This window comes from the organism of the source record quoted next, unplaced genomic scaffold (genome assembly GCF_019419815.1).
Source record: "Pyrus x bretschneideri cultivar Hongxiangsu unplaced genomic scaffold, Pyrus_bretschneideri_v1 Contig33, whole genome shotgun sequence".
NCBI lineage: Eukaryota > Viridiplantae > Streptophyta > Magnoliopsida > Rosales > Rosaceae > Pyrus > Pyrus x bretschneideri.
The window spans coordinates 3,899,612-3,911,908 of NW_025999646.1; the positions used below are offsets into that span (position 1 = coordinate 3,899,612).

The window sequence follows — 12,297 nt, forward strand, 5'->3', positions numbered from 1 at the left end:
AAGTAAAAAGAATATTAATACACCGTAATACTAAGTAACTTGACTTTATTGTGTTCTAAATTTTCTTTTGAATTCGACGATGATTATAATTTACACCTATATACGCATGTGTGTCCAAAATTTAATCTTTTCATAACTACTAATAGTCCTTCAAGGCTGCCTTGTTGATCCCCATTTTATCAGAATATCTCCGTGTGTGTTGAGAGAGAGAGAGAGAGAGAGAGAGATATATATATATATATTTCAACTGGTGCATATTCAATGAGAAACTTTTAGTTGTGACAGGAACACGGATAGTACACAATATGTTTTTATGCAAGTGGTGAAAAATTTTAAGTTTTAAGTTATTAACCTTTAATACACATAACTCACTATTTATATAAAAACACGTGATGTACCACCTCGTATGACGATCACACTGAAAAATCTCTTATATTCAACCGAATGTCTCGTCATTATTCAACTTTGCTTTTTAAGTTCATTATTGGTTGTCATGCGTCCAAGTCTCACCAGTCATTGTCCCTTTCATATACATTTTTCTTCACTATAAATGGCATTTCTTTTTCTGTCACACCAGGTAACACTATAAATGGAAAATATCTTTTACAATACTCCAAAATCTACCATGTGCTTATGCTATAACATAGTGTATAAATGTACCTAATACAATAATGTCATGAATAATCCAAATCGAATTTGTAATAGTGATATTCTGACGACCATTTCATAGACAGGTTGAATCAACGTCATATCTGTTCTTTTTAAATAATTTGATTACATAAAATTAACTGCAAATGCGTAAATCATGCTGAGTTGTTGATTGAATGAAGGTATAAAGTTTTCATTTGAAATGGTTAAAGTATCACCTCAAGCTTTGTGGTAAGTTTCATTTTCTATTAGACTAGGAATAGAACCACCTCATACTTTATATATAAGTGAAGAGACCATGGCTACCACTTCACCATTATTCTAAGCTTTTCCATCTCTCTCTTTTTGTATATACGAGGGTAGACATTCAAACTTCACGTCTTTCTTTTTGAGAGTTTTGCATACCAATTGGAGGAAACCAATCAATTCGATGCGCTGAAGTCAGAATTGGGAAAGGTTTTGTAATTTCTAGTTGCGTTGAAATTTTGAATTATAGATTGGAGAAATTTTTAGTTGTGTCAGGAATACAAGTGGTATACCACCAGGGCCGGTCCTGAGAATTTGGCGGCCCTAGACGAGGGCCCTAAAATTCTCTAATCTCCGGTTCTTTGTATAAAAAAGAATTCGCTAAATACATAAAAAGTTATATTTTCACATCAAATATCATTAAAAATTAATATCAAAAGAAGATAAATATACAAACATTATTTAAACATTACATGATTCACGTTTTTAGACACAAATGTACTAAATGTTTGCAGTTAAAAGTTTAAGATTGAGAGTGAAGAACAATAAAACTTGATGATCAAGAGAGTAAATAACAATAAAACTTGATTGACGAGTATAATAAATTCAATGCTAATTGTTTCTCTTGTTTTTTTTTCTTTCTAAAATCAACATCACACTAACGAATTGAATATTAAAATAATCCATTGAATAAAAAGTTATTGAAAAGAAAAATATAAAATTCAAAGTTTTGATTACCTTAAAGTACAATATTTAAGACCATATGATAGTTGGTTTAAACATTCGATATAAATGAAGAGAATGAGAAGTTGAAAGAAAAAAGATTGCAAAGAGACTTGAGTTTTATAACTTTATATGTAGTTGGACAGATGGATTGACAGTAAATTTGAAAAACAAGAAAAATCTAGTGACTGAAAGGCATCTTCGTGTTTCGAACTCAACACCCCAAAGAAAAATGAAGCCAACATTTCCATTGCACTAACAAATGAATTATGATATTTCTTTTTTTTTTTTGTATTTATATGTTAATTACAGGATATAAAATTTTTTTGGGGGCCCTTCTAAAGTGGGGGTCCTAGGCGGGCGCCTACTTGGGCTATCCTTAGGGCCTGCCCTGTACACCACATGTTTTAATAGGAGTGGTGAGAAATTTTATTTTTTAAGTTATTAACTTTTTAGCACACATATCCCATCATTTGTATAATGACACATGATGTACCACCCCGTATACCGATTACAGTGAAAAATCTCTCTATAGATAAAGGCCAAAAACGAGAGACAACTTATAGATGATTTGGTGTGATAAAAAGCAATTCGAAGCTCAAGGGTCCTTGATTTTCTAAAAGACGTAAGCAGCTTTCGATGATTTGATATTTGGCCTCCCGTATGAAAATTATTTTAGTGACATATTCTATATGCATGCATTGACTATTTTAATAATCTCCTGCCATTTCTCCGTTTGGGTTGAATTAACTTATTTCAGTTGTAAATTAATGGGTTTAGTTCATTGTTAATTTATTTGTTTGTCTTACGATGTTTAATTAAAAATATATGTCCTTTTTAATTATATTGTGGAATCATTAATCCTAGAACACATGAATATATAAATTAAATATGCAATGGCGCCATTTGTTAAACCATATATTTACACTAAGAGTTGGGGAAATAAATTGGTTCTAAACTCGTAATTTACGAGATTCGGAGTAAGATCGTTCACTTACAAATAAAAAGAATATTAATACACCATAATACTAAGTGACTTGACTTTATTATGTTCTAAATTCCCCTTTAAATCCGACGGCGACATGATTATAATTTCCACCTATATGCGCATGTATGTCCAAAATTTAATCTTTTCATAACTGCTAATTAATAGTCCTTAAAGACGGAAACCGGTGTCCTGTAAATAAAACTGAAAACATTATACCTTGACGTGAATCACAAAATCCAGATTCTAATTTATTAAAAAAATGATATAGTTAACTACTGTTGAAAAAAATAGTATTTTTTTTCGTTGAGAGTTGAAATCAATAACATTCTGCTTACTAAATGGGTGCTCTAACCAGCTATACAACTTTGTTGACATTGTTAACTAGTATGGATTTGTACAATGGGTATTTTTTGGTCGAATGGGTAAAGAGATCATCTGAACAATCATTACTTTCAGTTGGTGTGACATGCAAGCATGGTACGTTAAGATTTGAAAATTTAAGGAGGAATAAGTGCCGACGCTGCTCTTAGCTAGAATATTTATCTGATGCGTGTATGAGCCGCGTGTTCTTCTCTTAAGCATAGACTCTCAATCCTCGTAGCTATATATATATATATATATATATATATATATATATATATATATTCAAAGGACACAAACTCAAGACGTTGGTATTGATTGATGCGATTTTCACCTTATAAACATATATCCCTAGCTTGCCAGCCATTCCCAACTAATTTTTTCAATATATATGTGTGTGTGTGTATAAGCTCTCGTTCTCATTCTTTATATAAAAGCCAGCCAACGTCCTCAATTCGATCCAGGACATGTAAGCAGCATTTTGATTTCGATTTATATATGTTGTTTAATTTGTTTATGTTTATCTTACTGCTTTCAAGTTAATCTGAATAAGTTTTTTAATTAAGGTAGGATGATGTTTCAAAGTAGTCATAGCTAGTCGACGTCAACGCCTCCGCGGATTGCCATGCAAGTAATTTCGTTTTAGCAGTAATCTTTGAATTTTGTCAAATTAATCCTTATCATATCAGGAGCTGGTAATATTGACAGTTGAGCCTATCAACTACAAGTGTTTGTTTTATACAGTATTTCCTAATAAGGCTTAAAAAAAATTAAGATTGCCTATAAATATTTGTTAATTTTCTTCAACAATTAAGGACACTCTAAACTTTTTTCTAATAATTAAGGAGATTTTTCTATGTAAATAAGTTTGCATATTATGTACCAAACTGTTGAGCTTTTTTAGGTGGTTTTGTCATTGGTTGTAAGAGATAAGTTTGCTACAAGTTTTGAGGTTCGGCTTTAATGCTACGTAGAGTGTTTTAGCTGTTAAATTTGATTTTTGCAATTATGTAGTCTATGTTAGATCATCTATTTTAGAAAAATGCAAGTTATAGAAGTTAAAATTTTGTCATAAGCCTGCATGTGTCAAACTCCCTAAGTGTTATGGGAAGTTTTTTTTATTTAAGACTCTATGTAGTTTTATAATTTGATTTTTATTTATTTATTTCTGCAGGCTGCACATACAGGTTGGTCTGATCTGTTAATGAAGATTCAAGAACAGGTTATATATATGTATATATATCTACTAGATAGAGATATTACATTGAAGCTTATATCTAATTACTCTCATCCTTATGAGGATGATAATCTTGACGATATATATATATATATATATATATATATATAGTCTTGAAATAGAGTAGATCTGGTTTCCATTTCTTATTCTCTTCTTTTATCAGCCTTTTATACATAGGATCTTTAACCTATATTTCTCCTCATCAACATTATTTTATATTCTTATCTAATTGCTAACAATTTTCATATATACCAAGTGTTTTTTTCAATGTTTCTTTCACCTTGTATTATTGTATGTACTGCTTATCATACATGGCCTCTCTGTTGGAGATAAAAAGCATATTTTGTGCAGATCAGATATGTCTCACATAATGGCTTGAATATTTACTCTTCGTAGGACCCAAGGAAATGTGGTAGCTAGGTATAGTGAATTTAAAATATTTAACAATTTTATTTCAAAGTGCAAAACTTAATTTACTTTCAAAGTTTGAATTGGAATGAATTAACCACTATTTTTAAGGTAGAAGATGAATTGCTCATTAAAAAACGTAGTCATTTCAATCCTCTCTAAAATGATAGGATTAGAAAGGAAGAAGTTTTCTTTATGTCTAATCCCCTCAAAATGAAAGATTCCACTATGCCTTCAATATACCTTGATTTACAGGGTTATATATCTAACCCAATACTGAGCCAAAACGACACCATAATTTATAAATGGTAATGCTTTGTTGCAATATGTTATCAAAAAGCATTTAGTAGACCGTTAATTTGGGTCACACATGCATTGAAATGAGAAACATTTAGTTAGTGGTCTAAATTAACGTTAATGGTGTGATAAAAGGAAGTTTACACAACTCTTTCAAAAGATTTTTACAATTCTTTGCATATCTGAATTATAAATATGGATCTGATAACAGTATGCATATGTTGGTCTCATATCATGTTGAAAATTCAATAAGGATCAACATATATATTCCCCATTTCGTATGAAATATTATTAAACATGAGATACAATATTAAATGATAATTGCTATTATGCTATCAAGTTGCAGTTTAAGGGAAAACCTGAAATCAACAGGAAGTCGTTAGTTCGTGATATGTTTCTTTTGTGTTATATATTTTTAATTGCAAAATAATGGATGCTTGGACAGTCGGTGGTCATCAGATTAATACGACCAGAGTCTTGTTTTCTTCTGCTAGGGAGCAGTTTATTTGCTTCCTTTTTTTTTTTTTTTTTTTTTTGGCTTTTAGTTGCAAAAGTTTATTTATTTGGTTTTTGCTCAAATTTATTTGTTTATTTATAGTGCTCATATAATCTGAACGAATTATTCTCTTTCTTTGTTTGGGAAATTTTTGAAAAGGTTGAAAATCCTAGGTCAGAGGAAAATCCACTCGACAGCTCTAAGTGTGGCCACTCTTTATTTAGTTAATTAAGCTGCTCAAATCAATTTATTAGATCAACCTGCAGAACGTCTTCTTCTTCTTTAGATAAGACATATTCAATTTTTAATAGTGTTAGAAACACCAACTTTTAAGATGTCTATTGTTTAGTTAGTATTTCATTTGTTTTCTGTTCAGACCTATTTTTGAAACTTATTTATTGATAATATATAAGAAGTTCAGCGTCATCAAAATTAATGTCAACTTTCATTAATAAAAAAAACTAAAACTTGGCAAGACGGATTTAACGAGCATTGAGAGTAATCCAATAGGAATCAAAGAAAAACTTGGGAATGAAGATTTTTGTTCATTTAAATTAAGGAAAAGTATAAAATTAAAAAAAAAAATAGATAACTTCCATGTCTAGTGCCTGGCAAAAGGACATGGACACAACTACTAGTGTAGACTCCAAAAGTTGGAAAGGAAACGGCCATAACGTTTTCATCGACGACGAAGGGAACCATAAGAAACAATAGCAACGCGGTGTTGTCTCAACCTCTTTTCTCATCGTCTTCAAAACCCACTTGTAATTATTTGTTATCAAATCGATCGAGTTCTTTTTAATCTCTTCTCCCTTCTCTCATAACATTCCCTTTCCTCTCCCTCTCCCTCTCACTCTATATGTCTTTGAATTTCTAAGCATGGACTCGGACCCACCATTTCGCAAGGCCTACAAGACCCTTTTCGACAACACCGTCAACAAAGCCAACAACATCAGCAACAACAAGGAGGAGGTGCTACAACAGCTTGTTACAGTGGAGGAATGTGAACTGCCGTTGATTGATCTTAGGCGGCTGGAGCTCGGAGAAAAGGAGAGGGAGAAGTGCATGACGGAAATAGCTAGGGCATCGCAAGAGTGGGGTTTCTTTCAGGTAGTGAATCATGGGATTTCAGGAGGGCTTCTTCAGAAGATGAAGATTGAGCAAGAGAAGCTGTTCAAGCAATCTTTTGATAAGAAGAGGCAAGAGGACAAGCACTTGAACTTTTCACCGGGAACTTATCGTTGGGGAACTCCTTCTGCCACATGCCTACGGCAGTTAGCATGGTCTGAAGCTTTTCACATTCCACTCAACGACATTTCTGCTACATCAGCTTCTGGTCTCAACCATACACTCAGGTAAAAATTTACAAACTTTCAGGTTCATGAATTGTACATCTTTGGAGTCTCAACAGCACCGTACCAATCCACTAATACCATAGGAATCATCGATAAAATAAACAAGTGATATTCTTACAGAAATTATGCACTATACCCTATTAGAATCACTGATTATTAATTTTTTTTTATCAACCAAGGTGGAGAATTAACTGATAAATTATTGAATGTGTGACATTTTTTAATATAAAAAAGAGAAGTATCACCGATTCACCGGACCAAATAGTAGTGTTATACACTAGTGTAGAGGTCTCGGATTTGAACCTGGCCAAATGCATACAATATTTTGATAAATTTTTGCACAAAAAATTTATATACACCGAAGGAAGTTAAAGTTCCAATCACAAAAGTAATTGGCAATCGAAAAAGTGACCCACAGGTTATAACCCCTTGCAAGTTTTCTTATCTTTATAATTTACATTGACCAAAAATACTTTCAGATGTACAGTATATGTTCTTCATGTCCTCACCTCACATATATATGGTCTTGTTGGTTTCTTGAGTCTGATTTTTGCATACTCATGAATCCCATAGAAATTGGAAAAGTTGGTGAAACCGACTGCTCAGTAGCTATGAGTCAGCTTCTGCATCACATGCAGTCATTTAGGAACCACAAACTAAGTTTCAGAGAACTTGCATGTGATGCAGTACTTCTTCCAAATTTCTAGCAGCTTCATACATAGATACATACATACATATATACAGTGTGCAGTGTATCTTTTTTGTTCTAGATCGATCTAGCAATTGTACGCAGAAATGTAGAGTACGTAGTACTTATCTTCATCGATGCCAGAATTGCTTCCCTGTCATGGACAAATTACAGATATATATTTGCTGTCATAGTTATCTTACCTTTACTTCTTCTTGTTGTAGAGTTAATTATTAATGCAATTAAACTAATTATATTATTTTACTCCTACAGTTTTTACTCTCAAATTAACCTGAGAAGTGAAACCCCTGTACGTAGTGTATGCATGGCCCCTCTCTCGTATAATACCTTGATCAGTTCTTGCAACTTATTAAAAAATAAATAAATTCTTGCTTCATGTTGCTATAATAGTAAATAATTAACAGTTCATCTTTAGAAGTGATCATTAATCATTTTCAGTACCATTTGTGCAAGATTGAATTAATAATTTGGCACTAATGATTTAATTGGGAACTAAGTCAATTTCTCCAATTATATTTGCATGTATCCAGCTCAACAATGGAACAATTTGCTACAACAGTTTCAAGTTTGGCACTGAAATTGGCTGAAATTTTGGCTGAGAAATTAGGTCACAAGTCAACATTTTTCCTAGAAAATTGTTTGCCCAGCACTTGTTATCTTCGAATGAACCGATATCCGCCTTGCCCCATCCCTTCTGAGGTGTTTGGATTGATGCCACACACTGATAGTGATTTCCTTACAATATTGCACCAAGACCAGGTTGGAGGATTGCAGTTGATCAAAGACGATAGATGGATCGCAGTTAAACCTAATCCAGAAGCTCTCATCATTAACATTGGAGATCTATTTCAGGTAATTTTAAATTTTTGATTCACATCATTAATTATGATATTTCAAACATGTATACTGGATCATATCTGCATACATATAGACAGGGCACGTTTAGGAACACTATGTAGGAAGTGCTTTTTATTCATAAGTGATTCTTGTTAGAAGCGATTTTGTAAAAGGTGCTTTTTCAATCTATAAGGCTTTACAGCTTACTTGGAAGTGCTTTTTAAGTAACTAAAAGTGTTTTTGACAATATTTGGGAGAAAAAACTCAAAGTGCCTATGGGTTTAAAAATAGCACTTCATAGTGGTTTATTGGAATAAGCACTGCTTTTTTATTTATTTTTTTCATAAGGCACTTCAAGTGTTTTTCAAAATTGTACTTGTATATTTTAATTACAAATTTCGATATACTTACTTTATATAAAACGCTTTTACTAGGAAGCGATTATAAGCACAAATGCCTTTAATTATCTAAAAACGAAGTTTAGATGACAACACAAGATCCTTTTTTATGTAAATAATACAAGTTACTTGTTTCATTATCTCATTAGTTTTATTGTTTTCTTCTTTGTCTAGCTAGGCATGGAGCAACAACGTGTACAAGAGTGTTCAACATCGAGTTGTTACGAATTTGCAAGTGGAACGATTCTCAACTGCATATTTCTTATGTCCTTCATATGACACCGTGATACAGAGTTGCAGGGAGCCTTCTGTCTATAGAAAATTCAGCTTTGGGGAGTACAGGCGGCAAGTCCAAGAGGATGTTCAAAAATTGGGTTCAAAAATAGGTCTTCCGAGATTTGTCGTATAATTAGTAATTAATTAAACCACTACAGAAGAATTCTACTAGTGAATTATTAGGCTATTTCTAGATATATATGCGGGGGATAATTGATATATTTAAAAATGTTATGCATAATTAAGCTAAGCTTCGAAAAAATATAGAGTACTTGGAGTTAAAGGAAGACTTGGCGCAAAATCTAGTGGAGTGCTATTCTAATATTCATACAACCGACCTTAATTAGTGAAATATGACTTGGTGGTTGTTGTTATTGTTGTATAATTAAGCTTTCATATATATATATATATATTTTTTTTTTTTTGTTTTTTGTAAGCATAGTTTTGTATTAGAAATGGAAATTAAGGTGGTATAGCAGTTCGGTATAGTTAAGGGTTTTCCTTTGTTTGCTGCAAACAATTAAGGGTTTATGTTAGCCAAAATTATTAGACGATTTGTTTGGATCGATCATTGTAAGTTGGGATAATGAGAATGTAAGGATTGATCAATATTGATTATTGTTTTACTTCTTTATTCTGTTAATTATTACTTTCAAACTATATTTTGAAACTGGGAAAAAAAATGATCCTACTTAAAAAACCTTAGCTATCTCAAAAACTCACTTTTCATATTTAGGCAGGTTTGCTCCCTGGTCTTGGGTATAGGCACGAAGCTAGGTAAAAACATGTGCGATTCCCTAGTTGAAAGTTCTAGGAGGACGCGTGTCATTTGGTTGTGGTAAGGAGCTGGTTGAAATGTCTTTAGTCTTTACGGGTCTCACTAGGGAATAGTCCTACCTTCTGGGTGTGGGATACCTTAAGATTTGGCAAAAACAAAATAGGCAGCTGGGGGGAGAGGGGGTGTTTCGGCCAGATCTTTGCCGCATAGCAGGTGATTCTGGTTCGACCTCTGTTATCCTTCTCGTCTTGAGGAGATCTTCCTCGTTTGGTTTCTATTTGTCTCAAATCCCAACTATCTTGTTAGATCAATGTTTCTCCCACTTTGAACTGTGTACTAAATCTAACTTTTTGGGTAAGATAGTGGGTGGCCTCGATATGGCATCAGGGGCGCTATAGGATGAATTTTGCACATCTATGAGAATCATCTATGAGAATCATAAGCGTTGCAACTCGTGAGCTTTAGTTTCCAAAACCTTAGTTTGAATTCGTTGTATATTTTGTAGTGTCTCTAGTTGTGAGAGTCTTTCGTTTGCTTTTAGTATAGATACACACACACACACACACACACACACACAGATTGCTTAAGGGGAGGGATCCCCATTTTTTCAAAAAAATGGGGACACGCTCCCCACCATTAGATTGGTTTTAATGAAATTATGTGGTTGAGATTAAAACACAGACCACACAATCTCAACCACACAATTTTATTAAAATTAAATCCAACGGTGAGGAGCATGTCCCCATTTTTTTAGAAAAATGGGGATCCCTCCCCTTAAGCAATATGTATGTGTGTGTGTGTGTGTGTGGCACTATAATGTTGTGTGATATTTATTGGTGACTCGTATCAAATGACTTTTTACATAAGAACAGAGTGTGAAGCGCGACAAAATATAATAATAATAATTTATTCATTGAGCTCTAGGAATAGCGACATGAACTAAATATCTTGTCCAAGCCAAAGAACTCACTTCAAATAGTCTTGACAATTGATGATTTAGTCGAGATTCAGCATTTCTAAATCATCAAACGCTCAGTTTTCATTTCGATTGTAGGTGTAACCAACCCGCTATTAAGGATATGGTAGAAAGAAATAATAGAAAAAGAGCTCCAATATAAAGATCCTCTTTAGTACGTTAATTGACTGTATACCATCATTGATAACACCAAAATTCACCGAGGCATTTCTCTAATGCTTGGTAGACTTGTTGTCACTGGCCAAACCATGTTGCGCAAGCAATCTGATAAGTGATATCGAGAGAATATGTGGAGTGATGTTGATGCAACTATCGAGTTATGCCTAGCAGACATTACATCAGACACTTGGTAGACACAAAATGAACCCCTACTAAACATTTGGAGGGTCCTTAGAAGGCCTTCATATGTGTATTCTCGAAACTATGGGTGGTTTTGTGACCACCTTTATTCCAATGTACATTTGCCTCTGAAATTGTGGTATTTGGTGTTAGAATCAACGGTCTTTTTATCCATCGTTTTTGTTCGTAATTCTTTTCATATCTTTCAACTTTGCATTATTATTTGCACAAATCTGATTTTGAGATTGATCGCTAGCAAAAATTTTACACTTATTTGATGATATGTTTGTTCATCGTTCGAAGTTTTCTGCAATCAAGGTAAATACTGCATGTTTGTATGTTGTAATACTTATGTATAGTAATTCTTTAGGACGTAAATACCCTCAATTCAATATACGGTATTGCACTATGTATTGTTAAATTTAGAACAAAGTACTTAGTTACAAAGTTTGAATTTTAGTTATTAGTCATAAAATATTTGTAGGCCTTCCAAAGTCAATCATAGTTTTTGAATAAAACTCGATCCCACGAACGTATAAGTGAAAACCGTTTGCAAATCGAATTAATTTGAAGTTTTTACAGAACGCTAAACTCAAGGATAATTCTTAGTTTTCTCCATTTCTGGTAGAATTGTGTTGCCTGCTAGTGGTAGTGGGACCCAAGGGGATATTTTCATTCCCGCTCTTCTTCCAGGCTTGCGGGAACTCTCCCGATCTCTTTCTCGTCGTCCTCGGGAGACCACATCGACGCCACCACAATATTCCCCGCAAGATCCACTACAAAAAAAATTCATCACGATATTCACACACCAAAAAGATAAAAAAAAAAAAAAAATCATCACGGACTCATCATGATTCCTGAGCACAACTAAATTTGCTGGTCAACGAGTCAACGAGATTTGAGGAGGAGAAGCTCGAACTCAGTGGAGGGAAGCAACTCCGGCGAAATTCCGAGCCCAAAGCCAAGGTTCAAGCTCAAACCGAGGCTTAAGTACTAATTTGGTATTGAGATGATTTTATAAAAAATTAGTATAAAAAAATGATGAGCTCAAAAATATGTCTGTTAAATACTTAAAACTGCTTATTTTCACAGTTTTGAGTGAAAAAAAGCTGAAAACGTGAAGCAGTAAAAATGAGTTTATTCTCCCAACATAGCAGAAGCAATTTTTTTTTCAAAGCACAGCAATATCAAACCAGCCTTAAGAGTGGCCGAACAAGATGACAAAT

The 12,297-nt window shown here is 33.3% G+C and overlaps 1 protein-coding gene across 3 annotated transcripts; it reads left to right on the forward strand.

Annotated features, from left to right (window-relative positions):
- The first annotated feature begins 4,136 nt into the window (after positions 1-4,136).
- LOC103933008 (gibberellin 2-beta-dioxygenase 8-like) lies at positions 4,137-9,649 on the forward strand. 3 transcript variants are annotated; one of them, XM_009342659.3, is made up of 4 exons: positions 4,137-4,187; positions 6,282-6,758; positions 7,998-8,319; positions 8,881-9,649. In XM_009342659.3, exons 2-4 carry the CDS (start codon positions 6,283-6,285, stop codon positions 9,109-9,111), a joined length of 1,029 nt encoding a protein of 342 aa, XP_009340934.2. In that variant the 5' UTR covers positions 4,137-4,187; position 6,282; the 3' UTR covers positions 9,112-9,649. The 3 variants fall into 3 exon arrangements, with proteins under 3 accessions (XP_009340934.2, XP_048447084.1, XP_009340935.2); XM_048591127.1 differs by lacking the exon at positions 4,137-4,187 and having other exon boundaries at positions 4,420-6,758; positions 8,877-9,013; XM_009342660.3 differs by lacking the exon at positions 4,137-4,187 and having other exon boundaries at positions 4,425-6,758; positions 8,881-9,648.
- The last annotated feature ends 2,648 nt before the right edge of the window (positions 9,650-12,297 follow it).

Coding starts and splice junctions, on each gene's coding strand:
- LOC103933008 (XM_009342659.3), top strand. CDS start 6,283: ATGGACTCGGACCCACCATTTCGCAAGGCCTACAAGACCCTTTTCGAC. Junction 6,759..7,997: donor GGTCTCAACCATACACTCAG/GTAAAAATTTAC, acceptor GCATGTATCCAG/CTCAACAATGGAACAATTTG. Junction 8,320..8,880: donor ACATTGGAGATCTATTTCAG/GTAATTTTAAAT, acceptor TTGTCTAGCTAG/GCATGGAGCAACAACGTGTA.